Source organism: Cololabis saira, chromosome 23 (genome assembly GCF_033807715.1).
Source record: "Cololabis saira isolate AMF1-May2022 chromosome 23, fColSai1.1, whole genome shotgun sequence".
NCBI classification, from domain to species: Eukaryota; Metazoa; Chordata; class Actinopteri; order Beloniformes; family Belonidae; genus Cololabis; species Cololabis saira.
In genome coordinates, this window is record NC_084609.1 from 5,930,746 (window position 1) to 5,950,989 (window position 20,244).

At 41.9% G+C, this 20,244-nt stretch overlaps 1 protein-coding gene across 1 annotated transcript in view; it reads right to left on the reverse strand.

Moving 5' to 3' along the window:
• Nucleotides 1-14,876, reverse strand: part of tmtc2a (transmembrane O-mannosyltransferase targeting cadherins 2a) — a 110,113-nt gene extending 95,237 nt beyond the window's left edge. The window contains exon 1 of the mRNA XM_061714223.1: nt 14,638-14,876. Within this exon, the coding sequence (XP_061570207.1) occupies nt 14,638-14,720 (83 nt within the window). The 5' untranslated portion in view covers nt 14,721-14,876. The remainder of the gene's footprint in view (nt 1-14,637) is intronic.
• Nucleotides 14,877-20,244: the final 5,368 nt, after the last annotated feature.

The window sequence follows — 20,244 nt, forward strand, 5'->3', positions numbered from 1 at the left end:
AGCCGAGGGACGGAGCGGGAGCGATATATTCGCACCAGAGCATCCAAGAGCTACGAGGTCGCTGCTATCACATGCTTTGTTCCTTTGACTGGTGGGAAGCCCGTCCAATAGCAACCAACTGTTGGTACTGCCCCGGGAAACCAAAGTCGATTGCAGAGGAACCGCATTCATTCTTGGTGGAAAACGCTGACGTGAATCTGTAATTTTTGAAGATTCGTTGAAAATCTCCAACTGCAGATGTTCCAAAACAAAACAGCCAAATTTAAGGGTTTTTTTTTTGGGTGCGTCTCCCAACTGTTTCGACGGTTTCTTCTGCATTTGATTGACAGAGTCGAGAACAAACCACACGGGATCACATCTGTCTCCAGTAATCTCCAGTGGTTTTCCCAACCGTCTGCACGGACCGGTGTGAATTTCAAAAGGAAAGTATGTCTTAAAAAGAGAAGTACAAAAATGACAGAGCATTGATGTTGATGGGATAACTTTCACACTTTTGGACGGGACTTGGAGTAGAGGTGAGCTGGGTAGGACATCAGGTCCAGAAGCAGACCTGAGACCTAACTGGAAACACTTGGGTATCCCTTTGGACGAGCCAGAGAGGGGGGTCCGGGTCCCCTGTCCGTGAATGGATGGATGTTAAACGAGTGAATGTTTGATGGGGACCAAAACCATGAGATCCAAAGCAGTTTGGACTCAAAGGAACGAAACGACAAACAATGGCAGTTAATGTTGGCGGTTAGCGCTACTTCATGCTTCTCAAACCCTGCACAGTGAAAATAACCAGGGTCCATTACCGGCGAACCCCCCAGAACAAGTACTCCTGGGGGAATGTTGTGAAGCTTAAATTCTTATCGTTCAAAGCCACGTGTGTTTAATTTGTTAAGCAGGAGAGAAAACCTTCTGGATAAATCAGCCAAAAAGACAATCGGCATCATAAATTTCCCCCCTCTGTGTCCCTGATTTCTAAATCAGGACGAGGGGAGGATCAGAGGTGTTGGCCTGAAGACTCGCATCCCGCTGACATTTTTCCACAGTCCTTTCACATCACACTCATCCACTGATGGTTAAGGCCAAAGAAAACGTTGAATATTGGAGTTGAAATGTCTTTTTATTGTAGGTTGATCGTGACTCCTGTTACTCTGGAAACAGTTTCCCTGAATCCATCTGTACATGAAAAATACTCACCAGCTCCTGAACTGGTGCACAAACGGTGCTATTTATCTTCTTATCTAAAAAAGAAATAGGTAATAAATATGCTCTGTGGAAACAATCAGTGTTACTCCGACCTCATCAAAGGTAAACCCTCCTCTGCGCCTCTTGCGTCAGATGATTTTCCCTCCACAATCTTCTACCGCGACTGTAAATCAAAAACCTGCTCGCATAATAAACAGACCACAAGACCTGGAGGCGGAGACGGATCCATCAGCCCGATCATTTACGCCGTCAACCGCTGACAGCTTCGGCATCACCGCGGCCGGCACGCACGAAGACCGCTTTGAAAAGCAAAAACCGATCCCTCTGGCATCCTGGACCGGCTGCTGGATGTCAGAACTCACTTTTCGTACTCAGCGTTGATGCTGTGCAGCGAAACCCGAGCGCTTTGTCAAGTGCGGCGTGTTTTGAGTTTCTGTTCTGACAGCTGTTCTGGACGAAACCTCCGCAGTCGCTGAAAGGTGATCCTCAACGGCTATTGATTACCAAAGATAAAAAGGGGGGGGGGGGGCAGTTTTACGATTGGTGTGGTCCCCCCGGTTCGGGTCTGGTTTTGAATTACGCCACAACTGCTCTGAGCCGGTTCAGGGGTCCACATCGTAGCTGAGGCGGGGAGCGTGGGTGCCAGCTTCAAAGTGTAACCCAACGCCGCGAGCAAACGTTTTGCTTTCACAGTCACTTTTATCGCGCTGTGGTGGAAATTCAACCCCTGAAAGGTCTCAGTCAAAGAAAAAAAAAAGTGATAAACAAGAACAAAGCTGGCAGGATTGGAGGTTTTTTGTCAGGCTGCATTGGCACCATCTCATCTGCGGTTTGGGTGGTTTTCATCCTCCCAAAGCTACGTGACAAATCCACGACGTGTACGTTACCCAGGGCTGGAAAACTGCTGCTTATGGATACACATATGGTGCGTATACAGGGAGGGTCACGGGGCTGAGGTTTGGTCGGCCGAGCTTTGGCAGGCGGGCGAGGCAGCGGCGGCGGCCCACAGCGCGAGGGCCAGCCAAGGGTTAGCAGCAGCCCCATGTGGCACTGGGACCCGAGGGACAACCTCAAAAAACAATGCTCATGTCTTGGCTGTGGAACCGGCGGCAAGAACATTCCCACGTACGACGAGAGAGAAATTCACCAATTATGTCAGAAAATGCATTCCTGAGGGCTGAAAATGGGCTCGTTGTGGCGCCTTTTGTTTCAGAGCAACAAACTGGTAAATTCACACTTTAAGATATTTAAAAATCATCCAGAAAAGTTTTAGTAAATCAGAAAAAACAGGCACACTCACACCTACGGTCAATTTCGAAACATCAATTAACCTACTACGCATGTTTTTGGACTGTGGGAGGAAACCGGAGTAACCAGAGAGAACCTACACAATCACGGGGAGAACATGCAAACTCCACACAGAAAGAACTCTGCCGGGCCCGGGAGTCGAACCAGGAACCTTCTCATTATTCTTCTTTATTTTATTTTATTTAGCCTTTATTTATCCAGGAAATGTCCCAGTGAGATACGAGATCTCTTCTTTCAGGGTAATAAACATTTATCACAACTAGGGATGGGCGGTATGGACTGAAAAATGTATCATGATAATTTCTGGCATTTATCCCGATTACGATAAAAATAATACCAATTCAACTCCACCTTTTTAACTATATCCCTCCCTCCCTCCCTCCCTCCCTCCCTCCCTCCCTCCCTCCCTCCCTCCCTCCCTCCCTCCCTCCCTCCCTCCCTTCCTTCCTTCCTTCCTTCCTTCCTTCCTTCCTTCCTTCCTTCCTTCCTTCCTTCCTTCCTTCCTTCCTTCCTTCCTTCCTTCCTTCCTTCCTTCCTTCCTTCCTTCCTTCCTTCCTTCCTTCCTTCCTTCCTTCCTTCCTTCCTTCCTTCCTTCCTTCCTTCCTTCCTTCCTTCCTTCCTTCCTTCCTTCCTTCCACGTTGTGCGTGGATTTAACGCAGAACCATAAATCAGTTTTACACAAAAACGTCATCAACGGGGAATTTATCGTTTTTACCGCGAGATGACAAATTCTTACCGTGAGGAATTTCTTTGACGGTTTATCGTGAACGGTAAAATATCGGCCATTCCTAATCACAACTACATCTAAATAAATCGAAGCGACTCTTGACCAAGTGGATCGGCATCGACTCGGATCACCGGATAACCGGCCCTACGTCCAAAGATACCATATTCAAATGACAATTCTGTATATCGGCATCGATGTGATGCTGTGGGACGAGAACTGTAAGAGGAAGATGCTGAATACCCTCCGTCAGAAACACTCATCTCTGCAGTTATGACACTTTAACGGCTCTTAATGCTCGAAATAAACAAACATGAAGAGAAACGCTGCCACTCTGTTTCAGAGATTTCAAAAGTGTAATAAAACTCTTGAAGTTGACGTCAACTGGGAGCTCTGAAGTTGGCTGACGAAGGGAACTTATTGGGATAATGACTTTCATAAAGTGCTCCTGGTTTCGGGGGAGCTTCATCGCGCATGCCTTGTTACCCCGTCGTTATCGAGAACGAGCCGTGCGAGACTTCTGCTCGCAGAAGCTGGAACTCATTACGGCGGATGAGGATGGGTTTCATCATTTCATCTTCGCTTCGCCGGCGCTGCTGCCGGTCCTGCCCTCAGACGCCGACCTGGAAGCCGGAGCAGAGGTCTCCCAGCTTCCTAGTCGCTGCTTACGTGGTTCCGGAAGCCACAAAATCTCCAGATCTGACCGCAAATTATACATGGTGAATAAATCTGCTCGTAATCAACGTGAGAATCTTTTATTTCCCATTGTTTCAGTGACAGTCTGAGGCCTCCACGCCAAATTTGAGGAGGGTTTAGGGTTGCAGACGGCAAAAACAAGACATCAATAGCAACGCTGCTCGTACCCCGGCAGACAAAAACACATGTAAGCGATTAGATGCTGCGGGATAGCTCACGTCGTGGTGACAGAGGAGATTTTTCACCGCCGAACCACACTTTCCATGAGCTCGGCCTCCTGTTCCCTCCAAGGCACATCCTTTTTACGTTGGTCGTAATCTGGTTAAAAGCGTCTTCCCCCTCAAAACCATCTCAAATTACTGTTCATAAACACTTTTCTCATCGGTTATCCGCACCGCAGTGTTCACTTTAATACCGTCCTCAGGCAATCCATAACGCTTAATGTGAAAACTGCTCCTGACAGTTACACGCCGGCTCACCTCAGCCGGATTACTTGCTGCACACACTTCATTTCATTAGCCTACTTCTGCTTCCCTCAATATTTATCTGCTCTGAGCGCACGCCACAACTCAAACAGCCCCGATGCAACTGGGGCACACGTGGAAACGCTCCACGAGCGGCGTTGGGATCCCCGCTAACATTTACAGAGCGCCGGCAGTGCCAACTCGCACCCTACACAACATATCTTTATTGTTAGAACGCTATCATTGAACACTATTAATCATCATTCATCTCTGTTGTTGAGACCAGTATTCCTGGACTGTATGAAAATAACCGGACAAACCCCCTACTAATGTCACGCGTACGGGTTTTCTGAAGGTTTGAAAGGGACTGACTGAAGGAGCTGGAGGCCAAAATCTGACTAGGGGTTGACGCACGCAGGCTGGACAGGGTGACATTAGTTAACGACAAATAGTACAATTCACTAATGGACAAACATTAATTACAGTAAACCAGAACCTCTGAACAAAGGAAACCACTCTGCGGTGGATGCATTGATTAGTGCTCCACCAACGAATGACGGACAAATGACAGTCATGAATCAAAATAATGATGGTATTGAGTCCAGCGAGGTACCCAGTTTACTTAGAAACCACTCCCTGCTCGTCCAGAAAACAAGCCGCTCTCTGGTACTTTAAATAAATAATTCAGTAATTAAGTATTGGTCACCAGCATGCTAATCTGAGCGACTGAATTGAGCACCTAATGCCTTCTTGACCGGTGGAAAAACTATAGATCTGCATTCAGTGAGAGAAGTTGATGGGTTTTCAAGAGAAATGTATCAAGCTCTCGGCGCAAGAATATCAGTTGGGTGCCGCGTTTTTTCCACTTTGGCCTCTCTTTTCATACTTGATGGCTGCATCGCTTCCGCTCTGTGACCGGACAAAAACCACTGAGCGTTGAGATATGCAGGAGATACTGAGACGCTCCGGTGTTTAACTCGAGCCACATTTCTGGCCGTTTTAAAGCTCTGCTCTTGTAACTGAGCCGTCCGGTTTATGCGGTTACTAGGAGTTAGGTACTTGCTTTTAAAGTAAAGTACTATCTACTTAGTTTTTTAGACTACATGTTAGTACATATCTGAACTAGTATCTACTTTAACATATAATGCCAGATGTCATATTTCATACATTAATTTTTGAAACTTATATGTGCCACCCCCTTAATAGCGAAAAATAATAAATCAAAGAAATGAATAAAATGACCCACTGTAATCATGATGATAAGAAAAATGTGATTTACAAGTTTCCTATTGACTACTTTGTGTCAATAGGTAACTTTACATTGCAATCAACGAAAATTACATGTGGGGTCTCCCAAGGTTCAATCCTAGGACCCCTCCTATTTAAATCTACATTCTTCCGCTAGCTGAAATAATTAATAAACGAGATAACGAGGCAGATACACAACTTTACATCACAGTGTCACCAGGAGACAATGAGCCCATACAAGCGTTGAGTAGACACGGACAAGAAATCAGTGGGTGGATGTCACATAATTGTCTTCAGTTGAACAAAAACTAAATTAAGTATCTATTTTTGGACCAAAAGAAGAGCGTTTAGGAGTCGGCCCATAGCTTTAGCTATTACAGCTACAAACCACTGATGAGACCTGAAATCTGCGTGCAGTCATGGACTCAGACCTGAACTTTCAGAGACACATTAAAACAACTACAAAGTCAGGCTTCCAACAGCTACAGCTGATCCAAAACTAAGAAAGTGGACCACATCACTCCGGTTCTAAGGTCTTTACACGGGCTCCCTGGACCTCAGAGAATAACTAATAAATACTTCTGTTTCATGTACTTTGGTCCTAAACCTTTCAATGATTTATAAACGGAGACTTGTTGCGGACATAGCAACCATCCAGACCACTCTTAAAGTACCAGTATGTACCAAACTCAAAAGAGCTTGTGGCTTCTTAAAAAGCTGATTTGCTAGTTTTTAAACTTGGTGTTGAGAAGCATAAAGTTTCACCAGCGAGAATCCAGATGTTCAAATAAAAAACACCTGAAAATTTCCATTTAAATGTCAAATTCAGAACCTTTTTTTAAAGATATAAAACCAAAAAACTGCCATAAAACTAAAACAATCAAGTGAAAGAAAAGAAACCTTTAAATAAAAGCTTGAAATATCAAACAAAGCTGGACCATCTGGGTGTAGATGTTGACGGAGGACTTTAAGACACCACGTTAAGCCGGACAAGCAATCGCAGCCATTAGTCAAGTAATTGCGGTTTAAATTAAGACAGATTTGCAAAAGAAATAAGCACTAAAAGTGTCCAACTGTTTTCTTTTTTAATTAAATCTGCTGCCTGTCTCATCTTATCATAGCATTCCAGCAGAGCGACGCACGCGCATCTCCACGCTCAGACCGGATCAACCGGCTTTTTTTTTTTTTTCTTTTTTTTTTTAACGTTTTTGTGGTACTAGTGGCCTTTATAAATATTTTCTGTTTCTCACGTCTATTTTCTCACTATTAGAAAATAGGTAGACAGGAAACGGGTAGAGAGAGGAGGGGGGAGGCATTGCAGTATAGAGCGACAGGCAGGGGCGAAAATCCCGGGGGGACAGGGGGGACAAGTCCCCCCCATTAGTAAAGCTGTCCCCCCCTAGAATAATTTGAGACAGAATTAATAATTTTGGAACAGTGCAGTAGTATTTAGTAGTGATGCACCAAAATGAAAATTTGTGGCCGAAACCGAAATCGAAAATAATAATAAACAGTAAAATCTCATTACACTAAAAACAAGAGTCATCACCAGAAAAATAACTTGTTATTTGACAATTTTCACCTGTTTCAAGTAAATTTTCACTTGAAATAAGTAGAAAAATCTGCCAGTGGAACAAGATTTATCTTATAAGCAAAACAATCTTGTTCCACTGGCAGATTTTTCTACTTATTTTAAGTGAAAATCTACTTGAAACAAGTGAAAATTGTTGTTTTTTTCCAGTGATGAGTCTTGGTTTAAGTGTAATGAGATTTTTTTTAACTAAAAATGAGACATTTTAACTAGAAATAATGCAAATATTCTTGTTAAGATTTTGGGTTTTTGCAGTGTATTATGTCAGATGTGCTGTATTATTGCCCCCTTCCACCTAATACCATTGTTTTGTATTGCTCTAAGAAAGGTCTTCTGCCTGTTTACGAGATAGAGATGAAAATGTCAAAATGCTGTATTAAAGGAAGGCTAAAACTTTTATTCCTTGTCCCCCCCTGGATTTATTCTCTAAAATGTTACTGTTTATTGTCCCCCCCAACTATGAAACGGGATTTTCGCCCCTGGCGACAGGCCAGGACTCAAACCATCGCTGCCCGCACGAGTACTACAGTCTCTACAAATGGCGCCCGGATCAACCGTCTTTACCGCGCCGCTCCAAGACCTCCGTCACATCTGTCGCACATTCAACCGCTTAAATGCTTTGCAGTGCGTCAAAGGGGCGTGACGCGCCACTTAGTGAAAAACAATCCTGGTCACGCTCGTCTGAGACGAAGAGGGAAGATGTTTTCACCGGAGCCTCCGGGGAGCCATCCTGCGGCGTCACCGGGGTCACAGATGTTTCTGGAGGCTGTGAATCTTAACGCCACTTAAGAGGATGCGTTTCATTTCACAGCTTCACTTCCCTCTGAAACGCCCGTCCCAACCGCCGGGTCCATTTGCCAAATGGAGACCCTTTTAAAGAGCCAAAATGACTGAGATACGGAGCCTCGTTGGCGGGTCGTGACAGCCCCGGCGCTAATGAGCGTTCGGAGAGAGGAGTTCAAAGGTCTGAGCGAAGTCGTTTTCCATCCATAACCACAAACGCACGACCGCCGTGGAGGACTTGTGGGCAAAAAAAACCCATCCACCTCCACGTTTTGTGACTAAACCCAAGAAAAAGAGCCCGACTGTAAACCGGCAGACCGTGACCGGATCAAAAGAGAACCGGGCCGAGTCCTGTCTCCCCCGGCTGCCGTAAAAACTCAGTCACTTCACACGCAGAGGCTTTTCATCGGGGCCGCGGCTGGCGGGGAGCGCGCTTGGCGGCGGCCTCGCAGCGGTGCCCAGGAAAAACACTTGACATGATTGAGAAAACAGAGGCCTGGCCCGGTCCGGGGACGTCCCCGCAGCGCCGAGGGCCGGGATAAAGCTTTATCTCGGACGCTGGGAACCGCATGTGACATGTAACGAGGATGTGATTGTGGGCCGGAGGGCCAGATAAGACGGCCAACGGGAGGGGCGGTGTCTACTCCACATGGATGCTGACCATACACATTTATTCTGGTCCTGTCAAAAGTTAAAAAGATACTGGGACAAAATATGGAGGGGTTTACAAAAGATAGTAGGGTATGAGATACCAAAAACATGAAAGATACTTTACTTGGGGAACTTAACACAAGATACAATACAGAAAGAAGATGAGTACCTTGTCAAAGTATTGCTGTCAGCTAGTAAAAAAACAATGACCAAAATGTGGTACAAAGTAGGAATGGGGGATATTTAACCGTTCACGATAAACCGTCAAAAAAATTCCCCACGGTAAGAATTTGTCATTTCGTGGTAAAAACGATAAATTCTCGTTGATGACGTTTTTGTGTAAAGATGATTTATGGTTCTGCGTTAAATCGACGCACAACGTACGTGAAGGAAGGAAGGAAGGAAGGAAGGAAGGAAGGAGGGAAGGGAGGAAGGAAGGAAGGAAGGAAGGAAGAAAGCATGGAAGGAAGGAAGAGAAGGAAGGAAGGAAGCATGGAAGGAAGGAAGGGAAGGAAGGAAGCATGGAAGAGAAGGAAGCATGGAAGGAAGGAAGAGAAGGAAGGAAGCATGGAAGGAAGGAAGGAAGAAAGGAAGGAAGCATGGAAGGAAGGAAAGAAGCATGGAAGGAAGGAAGGAAGGAAGGAAGGAAGGAAGGAAGGAAGGAAGGAAGCATGGAAGGAAGGAAGGAAGAGAGGAAGGAAGGAAGCATGGAAGGAAGGAAGGAATAGAAGGAAGGAAGCATGGAAGGAAGGAAGAGAAGGAAGGAAGCATGGAAGGAAGGAAGGAAGAAAGGAAGGAAGGAAGAAAGGAAGGAAGGAAGCATGGAAGGAAGGAAGAAAGGAAGGAAGGAATAGAAGGAAGGAAGCATGGAAGGAAGGAAGGAAGGAAGGAAGGAAGGAAGGAAGGAAGGAAGGAAGGAAGGAAGGAAGGAAGGAAGGAAGGAAGGAAGGAGGGAAGGGAGGAAGGAAGGAAGGAAGGAAGAAAGCATGGAAGGAAGGAAGGAAGGAAGGAAGGAAGCATGGAAGGAAGGAAGGAAGGAAGCATGGAAGGAAGGAAGGAAGGAAGGAAGGAGGGAAGGGAGGAAGGAAGGAAGGAAGGAAGAAAGCATGGAAGGAAGGAAGAGAAGGAAGGAAGGAAGCATGGAAGGAAGGAAGGGAAGGAAGGAAGCATGGAAGAGAAGGAAGCATGGAAGGAAGGAAGAGAAGGAAGGAAGCATGGAAGGAAGGAAGGAAGAAAGGAAGGAAGCATGGAAGGAAGGAAAGAAGCATGGAAGGAAGGAAGGAAGGAAGGAAGGAAGGAAGGAAGGAAGGAAGGAAGGAAGGAAGGAAGGAAGCATGGAAGGAAGGAAGGAAGAGAGGAAGGAAGGAAGCATGGAAGGAAGGAAGGAATAGAAGGAAGGAAGCATGGAAGGAAGGAAGAGAAGGAAGGAAGCATGGAAGGAAGGAAGGAAGAAAGGAAGGAAGGAAGCATGGAAGGAAGGAAGAAAGGAAGGAAGGAATAGAAGGAAGGAAGCATGGAAGGAAGGAAGGAAGGAAGGAAGGAAGGAAGGAAGGAAGGAAGGAAGGAAGGAAGGAAGGAAGCATGGAAGGAAGCATGGAAGGAAGCATGGAAGGAAGGAAGGAAGGAAGGAAGGAAGGAAGGAAGCATGGAAGGAAGGAAGGAAGGAAGGAAGGAAGGAAGGAAGGAAGGAAGGAAGGAAGGAAGGAAGGAAGGAAGGAAGGAAGGAAAGATATGAGCAAGAAAGAAAGAAAGAAAGAAAGAAAGAAAGAAAGAATTGTTTTTTATCAATTTAATTGGTGTAGTTTAGTAGTATTTAGTATCTTTTAGAGCAGTGTTTTGGCTCCAAAGACTGAATGTGGTGATAGATTTATAGTTACAAAGATGGAGTTGAATTGTTTTTTTTTATCATCATTTTTATCGTTATCGGGATAAATGACAGAAATTATCGTGATACATTTTTAAGTCCATACCGCCCATCCCTAGTACAAAGTACCACATTCCCTCCGACTGAGGAGCAGTGGATGTGCACTTTGGAAGAGACTTTTGTGATGGAGACAATTACACATAAACTGAGACTAAAAGAGTCACAATTCGAGGATAAACGTGAAAAATGGACTGATTACAGAAGACGAGAAGAGGACACCACCATTGCTACTGAACAACAAGGACATTGATATAAGGATGAGTGCTTAACTATGTATGTATGTGCAGGTCGGCGTCCTGGGACGGCGTTGAAGCGGCGGTCAGCCCTCTTCCTCTTCACTCGGCCTCCAGCTTCAACCTTTGGCTCGTAACTCTCCGGGATCTCTCGAGGGGGGAGGCCCGACTCTTGACCCCCGGGGGCGAGAGGACGCCGCGTTGATGGACGACCCGGGGAAGGTCGGACCTCTGATTGGTATTCAGCCTCTTCCATCGGAGAGCGCCGAACCGCGACACCGGTGTCCGCCCCCCTCCACCCCGCCCGCAGCGTAAATCACCGCGGTGACTTTGATAGATATGGCGTTGGCGGATGCTGAACTTTCTCCGGGGACGATAGAGCGCGAGCGTGGGCCGGAGGGGGCGGAGCACCACCCGCCCCCCCTGGGTCGTCCATCACGGACGGGCTCCCTGACAGCCTTGCGTTGTGTTTATGGGGATGCTCTCCGAGGTGTGATGTAGGTGAGGATGGCTAACGGATCCCCCGCCTCCCCCAGCGAGACCACGGCAGTGCCGGGGAGGGAAGTGGGGGGGGTTTGACCTTTAAGGGGCGTCTGGAGGTCCTAACGAGACGCTTCCTCTAAGGGGGAGGACGCATAATCAAGGGAACCTGTTCATGCAAGTAATCCACAGAAAAACCCACCACACGCCTCGTTTATTTGCGATTTAACCGCGTAATTTGTAATATTAGCCATCTGTCAATAAAAAAAGCCAATCTATGAAAAGTCTGTTGTACGTTTACATGAACGATGGTTAATAATGCACTTATAAACGTTTACGCTCCGACTTAATCTAATTTATTAGTCGTATAGCCGTGGTAACGTTGGTCACCCCTGATTTCATACTATTGGGTAAATAAAACCCCACAAGGAGCAATATAGAACTTTTTTCACCGTTTCATCATTTTATTAAATGACATTAAAAAGAAAACATTTAAAAAGTGGGTAATCCTAAGTACCCCTTTACTGCTTTCATAGGATTTAAGACGGTTTCTGCTAATCACCAGTTCCTTCTTAAATCCTATGAAAGCGGTAAAGGGGGGTACTTAGGATTGCCCACTTTATTTTGTTGGGGGTTTTTTGCATAATTTAATTTAAAAAAAATGTATTATTAAAAATAAATGATAAAAAATATAAAATGATGACATGGTGAAAAAAGTTTTATATTAGTCCTTGTGCACCCCTGCACACCTCTACAAAACAAGGTTTTAGGCTGTTTTGGTGATTTATTTTAGCATTTAGTTGCGTTAACAAAATGCAAAAAAGGAAAGACATAAGCTAAGATCTTAGAGAAGCAATAATTGCCGCGTTTTTATGACATCTGGAGAAGGTTTATGAAAAAAAATACATATTCACCAGTAGGAATCATTGCTAAAAATTAAAAAATTATGATAATAAAGTTATCATTATTGACATTCATCAGTCTTTAACAACTGTTGGGAAAGAAATATGAGCAGAACTAAAGTGTATTTGGACCAAAACACGAAGGTCAGACCCTCCGACACCTCTGTCGTGTCTTGCTCATCAGATACCGGACTTATTTCCAGGTAATTTCGGTTCTGATCGCCTGCTTCGATCCAGGATTTGAAGGTCCAGAACCAAAATCTACGTTAAAACCTCCAGACACAAGGACAGTTTCTTCCCCCAAGCTGTTGCTCTGATGAACTCTCATAACTCATAGAGTCTCAGAGAATCAATCACCGTGCAATATGCTGTAACAACGCACCTCCCAATAATCTATCATATCCACCTCATTCTGCTGCACCTCTCACTTTTTAAAAATGGTATATTTGTTATTAGGAGCTATCTTGTATATAGCTTGTATATATGTTAATAAGTGCCACATTGTTTATTTACTGTACATTTGGTATTTACTGTTGCTATTTTTAAATCTGGGTACAGTGAGCGAAATAACCGGAGTCAAATTCCTTGTCGGGCAATGTTCAAACTTGGCCAATAAAGCTGATTCTGATTCTGAAAACAACTCATCCAGCAAGATAAATCAGCTCAAAACATGACGTCTTACACAGAAATAACCAATAAAAAACGCTTTTTTAAGATATTACAGGGTTCCTACACATTTTCAAGGACAAATTCAAGCACTTTTCAAGCCTTGAAAAAACAACATTGAAATTCAAGCACTTTCAAGGATTTCAAGCACCCGTAGGAACCCTGACAATTGATTGACTACATTTTAAGGTTGGAACGGTCTTATTTCCAGGTAATTTCAGTTCTGATCGCCTGCTTTGATCCAGGATTTGAAGAGAACCAAAGTCCAGAACCAAAACAACTCATCCAGCAAGAGAAATCAGCTCAAAACATGACGTCTGAGACAGAAATAACCAATAAAAAACGTTTTTTTAGATTTTTCTTTTACAGTTTTTAGACATTACAGGGTTCCTACACATTTTTCAAGGACAAATTCAAGCACTTTTCAAGCCTTGAAAACACAACATTGAAATTCAAGCACTTTCAAGGATTTCAAGCACCCGTAGGAACCCTGACAATTGATTGACTACATTTTAAGGTTGGACCGGTGTTATTTCCAGGTTTTTTTCCAAGGTTCCAAGATTCATATCCGGCACTTTTTAATCCTCATATTGTACATTTTTGTTTATTTCTGTTTATACATTTTACATTTTACTTTATTCTATCTCTTATTTTATCTCCATATACTCGTTTGCTTTTATATTTTTATTTTTACTTTTACTGTATTGCAACAATCACCACAAAAAATTCCTTCTGTGTGTTAACAAACTTGAAATAAACCCCCTTTCTGATTTCTGATTTTTAGTTCTGATCGCCTGCTTTGATCCAGGATTTGAAGAGAACCAAAGTCCAGAACCAAAACAACTCATCCAGCAAGAGAAATCAGCTCAAAACAAACAACAAAAAACGCTTTTTTAAAATTTTCTTTTACAGTTTTCCGACATGAAAACTTCCCACTGCTGAATAATTGATCAGAAATGGTGAAACAAGTGTGTTTAACTGATTTTTAACATATGTTTTTTAGTTTTTAGACATTACAGGGTTCCTACACATCTTTCAAGGACAAATTCAAGCACTTTCAAGGATTTCAAGCACCCGTAGGAACCCTGACAATTGATTGACTACATTTTAAGGTTGGACCGGTCTTATTTCCAGGTAATTTCGGTTCTGATCACCTGCTTCGATCCAGGATTTGAAGGTCCAGAACCAAAACAACACATGTAACAAGAGAAATAAGCTCAAAACATGACGTCTGAGATAGAAATAACCAAAAAAAAACACTTTTTTCACATTTTCTTTTACAGTTTTTAGACATTACAGGGTTCCTACACATTTTTCAAGGATTTCAAGCACCCGTAGGAACCCTGACAATTGATTGACTACATTTTAAGGTTGGAACTGTCTTATTTCCAGGTAATTTTAGTTCTAATCGCCTGCTTCGATCCAGTATTTGACCAAAACAACTCATCCAGCAAGAGAAATCAGCTCAAAACATGATGTCTGAGACAGAAATAACCAATAAAAAACGCTTTTTATTCTATTTTTTTTTTTTACAGTTTTCAGACATTAAAACTTCCCACTGCTGAATAATTGATCAGAAATGATGAAACAAGTGTGTTTAACTGATTATTGTGGGGTTTAAATCTAACAAGCAGAATGAATCTCAGCTTTTCTTTGTATTTTAATTCCTTAGAATTAACATATTGATTATTTTATTAGTGCACCCCCCCATTGTTGCAGGCAGAGCCTCACAGGGGGTGGGGGGCCCCGGGGGGCCCACGCTGCCCTCCTACCTGTCATCGTAGCAGAAGTCTGCGTGCAGCGTGTTCACGTGGAGCCCCGCGGCCACGGCGGAGCTCAGCAGCTCCGGGATCATCCTCAGCGCCGGCCGGGGAGAGCCTGGTCTCCGGCGGGGGTCGGGGGGCTGCTGCTCGGGCTGCTGCTCGGCGTGGCGGTGCTCCTGCCCATCGCAGCTCGGAGATGTGTCGGTTCTGAGCTCCTTCCTCGCTGCTGCGCAGCAGCATCTCCTCTCCCTCTCCCCGCCTCAAGACCAGAGACATGTGGGCGCGGGGCGGACTGCGCATGCGCGCTGGGCTCCGCTCGAGAAGAAAGGGAAAGTGGATTGATTACAGCTAAATGTCTGTTTATCTGGAAAAAATATATATTTATATATATTTGTGTGGAACTATGAATTTTGAAAAAAAGATTGATTTAATTCCTTATGAAGCATTTTTCCATATTTCCATATTTTTTTCCAGATTCATTTTATTTTTAATCAAGTTCAATTGTTTTTTCTTCATATTTTATTTTTTTTTATTTTTATGCTCTTTTTTTATTTATTTATTTTTTTACTTTCTTTACTTTTACTCCCACTTTTGGCTCTAATTTGGGGGGTGTGGCTTCAGTAGTGACACCAAAAAGAGGATGCTATGCAGCCACTAAACTCAAATATCTCTCATATCTAAACATATTTTTAAAGGAAACATTTAAAAGAAAAAAGTAACTTCCACTTCCAACTTATATATTTCCAACTTATAGTTTTTTTTCCTTGTCTGCAGATATATTAATGGTTATTAAATGTCTGTTTATCTGGAAAATAATACTTTATATTTATATATATTTGTGTAAATATAACCTGAAATTGTGAATATAACCTGAAACTGTGAACTTTGAAAAAAAGATTGAATTTAATTCCTTATTAAGTATTTTTTTTATAATTCATGTTATCAGGTTAATTTTATTTTTAATTCAATTCAATTCAATTCAACTTTATTTATATATATTTATATATAAACATAAACCCCCGAGCAATTATTACTTTATTATTATTATTATTATTTTAATCAAGTTCAATTATTTTTTTTCATATTTTCTGTTTTTTGTAAACCTTTTAGGCCCTTTTTTAAAATGTTTTAATTTTTTTTTAATTTTTTTTTTTTAGTTTCACACTTTTGGCTCTAAATTGAGGGGCTACTGGAAACATTAAAAGAAAAAAGTTACTTCCACTTCTAACTTATATATTTTCTATTTATTATTTTTTTATTTTTTTAATCTTTATGTATTTGCAAACAAATAAATGTTATTTAAGCATGACTGTTATTTGTTTTGTATTTGACGCTCTTACCTTTTATTATCCATAAACCTGCCCAGGGACTACGGATGGAAAGTAGCTAGTAAGCTAAATCCGGTACAAAGCATCTTTTCTCATCTCTGAGACTAATGTCATATTGTACATTGTCCCTGACATAAATAAACTTAAAGGGGACCTATTATGGCATCTAATACCTATTTTAAACAGGCCTTGAATGTCTTAAAAACAAGCTTTTGATTGTTTTTGCTAAATAAATTAGAAATTCAGCCTCTGATCCATGTCTTTATCTTCCCATTCTCTAACCTCATTATCTATGCGGGATTCTGAGTGGGCGGGGCTATGATAATGAGGCTCTGTGCTGATTGGCTGCCTGAATGACGTGTAGCAGGGGAGGGCAAAAAGCATCGCTGTTGCGGCTTCTCTTTTCAACTTTTGTGAACCGCTACTGAGCGGATCAACACAGTCAAAAACAAAAGACAGACACGGATCCAGCGTCACTTCCAAGTTGATGCCATTTAATAATAGTATACCACTTCAGCAGATATACTGTTACAAGAAGTATCTATAAAAAGACAAAAAGCATCTTAGTATAATTTCTGCGATCTGCCCTTTGCGGTCAAAAAACTGTCCCGCTTCCCACTCTCACTCTCTTCCCTTCAGCTGAAGGTTCATTAATCACTACTAATCAAATCATTAATCACTAATCAAATCACTGCAGAAGCTCTGACATAAGAACGGAGGGGCGCGAAGACAAGGCAACAAACAAATAAAAAATGATTCCTTCTGAAGTTATTTGTCCATAATAGATACAACACAAACAACACCATGCCCCCACAAACCAATTCATATACACCTTCTTTCAAATAAAGGATTAAGTAAATAAAGGACCGTATTTTCTGGACTATAATCCGCACTTGCATATAAACTGCATCCGCTCTATTTTAAAAAAAAAAAAATTAAAAAAGGATATACAAGCCGCAGATATTTATGTTGTTAGATTAGATATTAACTACATGTACAGAATGATTTTGAACTGTAAATTATGTACATGTTCTTTATTTTATCGTCTTGCTGGAATAAGCAAGTCCTCCCCTGAAGGGTAAATTGCTCTGGAAGCCGGAGGAACCGGAGAGACGACGGCGGGCCGGACGGTTCCTCTTCTCCTCCGTAGTCGCCTCCAGGGTTTCCAGGCAGAATCTGACCACAGAACAGTTTTCCATTTGTGCCCTCAGACCGTTTTAAATCGAGGTTTTGGCCCAGAAGAGACGTTTCTGGTTCCCTTCCTCAGACACTGATGCTTGGACGGGTTCCTGGGTCCGTGCAGCGATTTCTGAACCAGTAGAGTCGTGCTTTTTAAGTCTGTGCTGCCTGAGAGTCTGAAGATCCTCCGGCCTTGACCTTCCACCTTGAGACTTCTCCTGATTCTCGGGTCATGTGACCGCTTTCCTTCGGTTCCTCCTTTTGTCGTCTCTCTTTTCTGTCGTTTGTCATCTTCGTCGTTGTGCCACGTTTCTATAAGTAACTGCTGCAGCGCTTGCTCACTATCTCTCGTCTCATTTATAATAAACTAATACGTCTCTGGTCATTCTGAATCCCTTTATAGACATTTTGCATCATTTTTCATCTATTGTGTCTTTTCTGCTCGTATTTACCGTATATTCAACTTATGCTTTTTATTTGTCATTTATGTCTCTGGGATCATTTTCTTTCTTGTTCTGAGCCTCGATGCAGCAAATTTAAACTCTTTTACAGTCAGTCTGTTTATCTTATTTATTTTTTTATTTTATTTTAACAAAAACAACATAACGTGAATCATTACAACATAAAAAATACAGTATATGAGTAAACTTAACAACCTAAAAAGTAATTATAAGAAAAACAAAAAAAAACAAATACAAAATCCAAATACAATCCAACATCTAACTAACAACATCTAACATCTAACATCTCTGGAAAGTGTCTAGAGACAACATCTGTTGTATTAGACGCTATAAAAGTAAAATTTAATTGAATTGAATTGATTTGATTTCAATCGAATTGAATTGAATTGAATTGAACATCACCCTTCATATTAGCAATATAACTTTCCAAAACAAAGTGACGTTTAATAAGCATCCTAAAATGATTGATATTCAAAGAATCTGCATTGACAGCTTTAAAAATTAGTCTTTTTCCCGACAAAATAATTAAATTACTAATATAATTGCTTGTCTCTGTAACATCACCCATTATAACCGAGAAGACGTCACATTTACAGTACCAAAAAAGATGTACTGTTGATTTGGATTCCATTAAACAAAAACGACACTCATCTGACTCAACAATACTCCAAATCTTAAGCATTTTCCCAGTAGACAAAAAATTCTAAAAAGTCTTTAACTGAAAGAATCTTAAAAATGTGTCTACAGCTGTTTTGAACATTAACTTAAGTACTTGTTCCCATGGGATAGGAAAATCAAAAAGTACTATAAGGTGTAACCACTAGAGATCTCTATTATAATTCCATGTATTTTGTTTCCTTTTAACCATCTTATATTAAAAGGCTGGCAAACTAATAACTTTGTCATCCCACTATCAATCTTTTGCTTCCAATCCGTTTATTTGTTATCAGATTCACCTTCTAACCAGTTTTACAACATAAGAGAAAACAGGTTTGACTCTGTATTTTCCCGACCGTGATGTCGGTGGACGTCATGGTTACTGATGAGCTCTGCTGCAGCTCTCGTTACCTCCTTCTTACCCAAATGAAACATATTGATCCCGTTTCCCTGCACGTATCCCCGTGTGATTGATGAGGTCTGGCCCGTGACCCGACGGCGAGCGTGAGGGGCATCGGCCAGCCGAGCAGCTGGGGCGACTCCCGGCCCCGCCGTCGGGGCGCTGACGGGGGGAAATGTGGCGCAGAACAGCGGAGAAGGAGAACCAGATGTACGGCAGCGGCGGGACGTCGTGTCTGAGGCGGCGGCGGTTCTGACGGAGAACCGCGGGCCGCAAACCGTGACCCTGATTCAGAGCAGAACCTGATCCCCGTCTCCGAGAACCTGCTGGCTCCTGCGGTTCTGGACCCGGGACTTCAGTCCACGTGTTTTTAGTCAGAATCTAGAGTTTTTCATGACTTGTGACACCTGAAAATAAAGCACTTTATCATCTGTTAAGTTTGACTTTGGAGTAGAGTTGTAGTTCTAGTGACCACTTTTTTGTGGTCTTGGTCTCGGATGATTGAAATGCCGTTACCAAGGTGACAGAATCTGGTGATCAGCAGTTCTTCCTCTTGTTAATGTACAGCAGAGGTGTCAAAAGTATTCACATTCATTACTCAGGTAGAAGTATAGATACTAGAGTTTAAAAATACTCCTGTAGAAGTTGAAGTATCAACTCAAGTTTTTTACTCAAGTAAAAGTATAAAAGTACTGGTTTCAAAACTACTTAAAGTTTAAAAGTAAAAGTAATGTAAGGGGGAAAAAAGCCATTAAGTACAAAAGCCATTGAAAATGAATGTATCTTAGTATAATGCAAATATATTAAAGAAGCATATATGTGTACTATTGAGCATTAACATGTGTTTCAGAGAGCAGCAGATATGATGACTAGTTGCCTATAAGTATTGTAATGGTGCAAAAAGTTAAACTTCACAGGCATGTTATGATTTATCCTAACCTTTATTGGAATGTACATCCAAGTTTAGTTGCAGGAATCTGAGGGAACGGATGTAAGAACAAAACTGGACAAGAACATCTGAAACAACCACAACCAAATTCACTCTATCCGGATGGAGCAATTTAACTGGATAGTTTTTTTTTAAAGGCCGAAATGAAATAGAGTAACGAGGCTGTTTTTAAAATGTAAGGAGTAAAAAGTACAGATAATTGTGTGAAAATGTAAGGAGTAAAAGTAAAAAGTCGTCTGAAAAATAATTACTCCAGTGAAGTATAGATAACCAAAATTTCTACTTAAGTAAGGTAACAAAGTATTTGTACTTCGTTACTTGACACCTCTGATGTACAGTTTTGTAAACTATTTGTATTTTGCATCTAATTTAATGTGTTGGTGCATCTGCATGTGTCTGTATTTAATTACAGTTTTGTGTTTATAACGGCCTTGTTTGAATAAATATATGAATAATATTTGCATATTGTTGTGATTGATAAAGCATCAGGTCCATTTCAGTGATGCTGATATACGGTGTAATCTGATTACTATAATGGTAAATAATGTAATTTCAATCTTTAATATTTATATATATCCTTTATTTAACCAGGTAAAAAACTCATTGAGATTAAAACCTCTTTTTCAGAGAGTGACCTAGCCA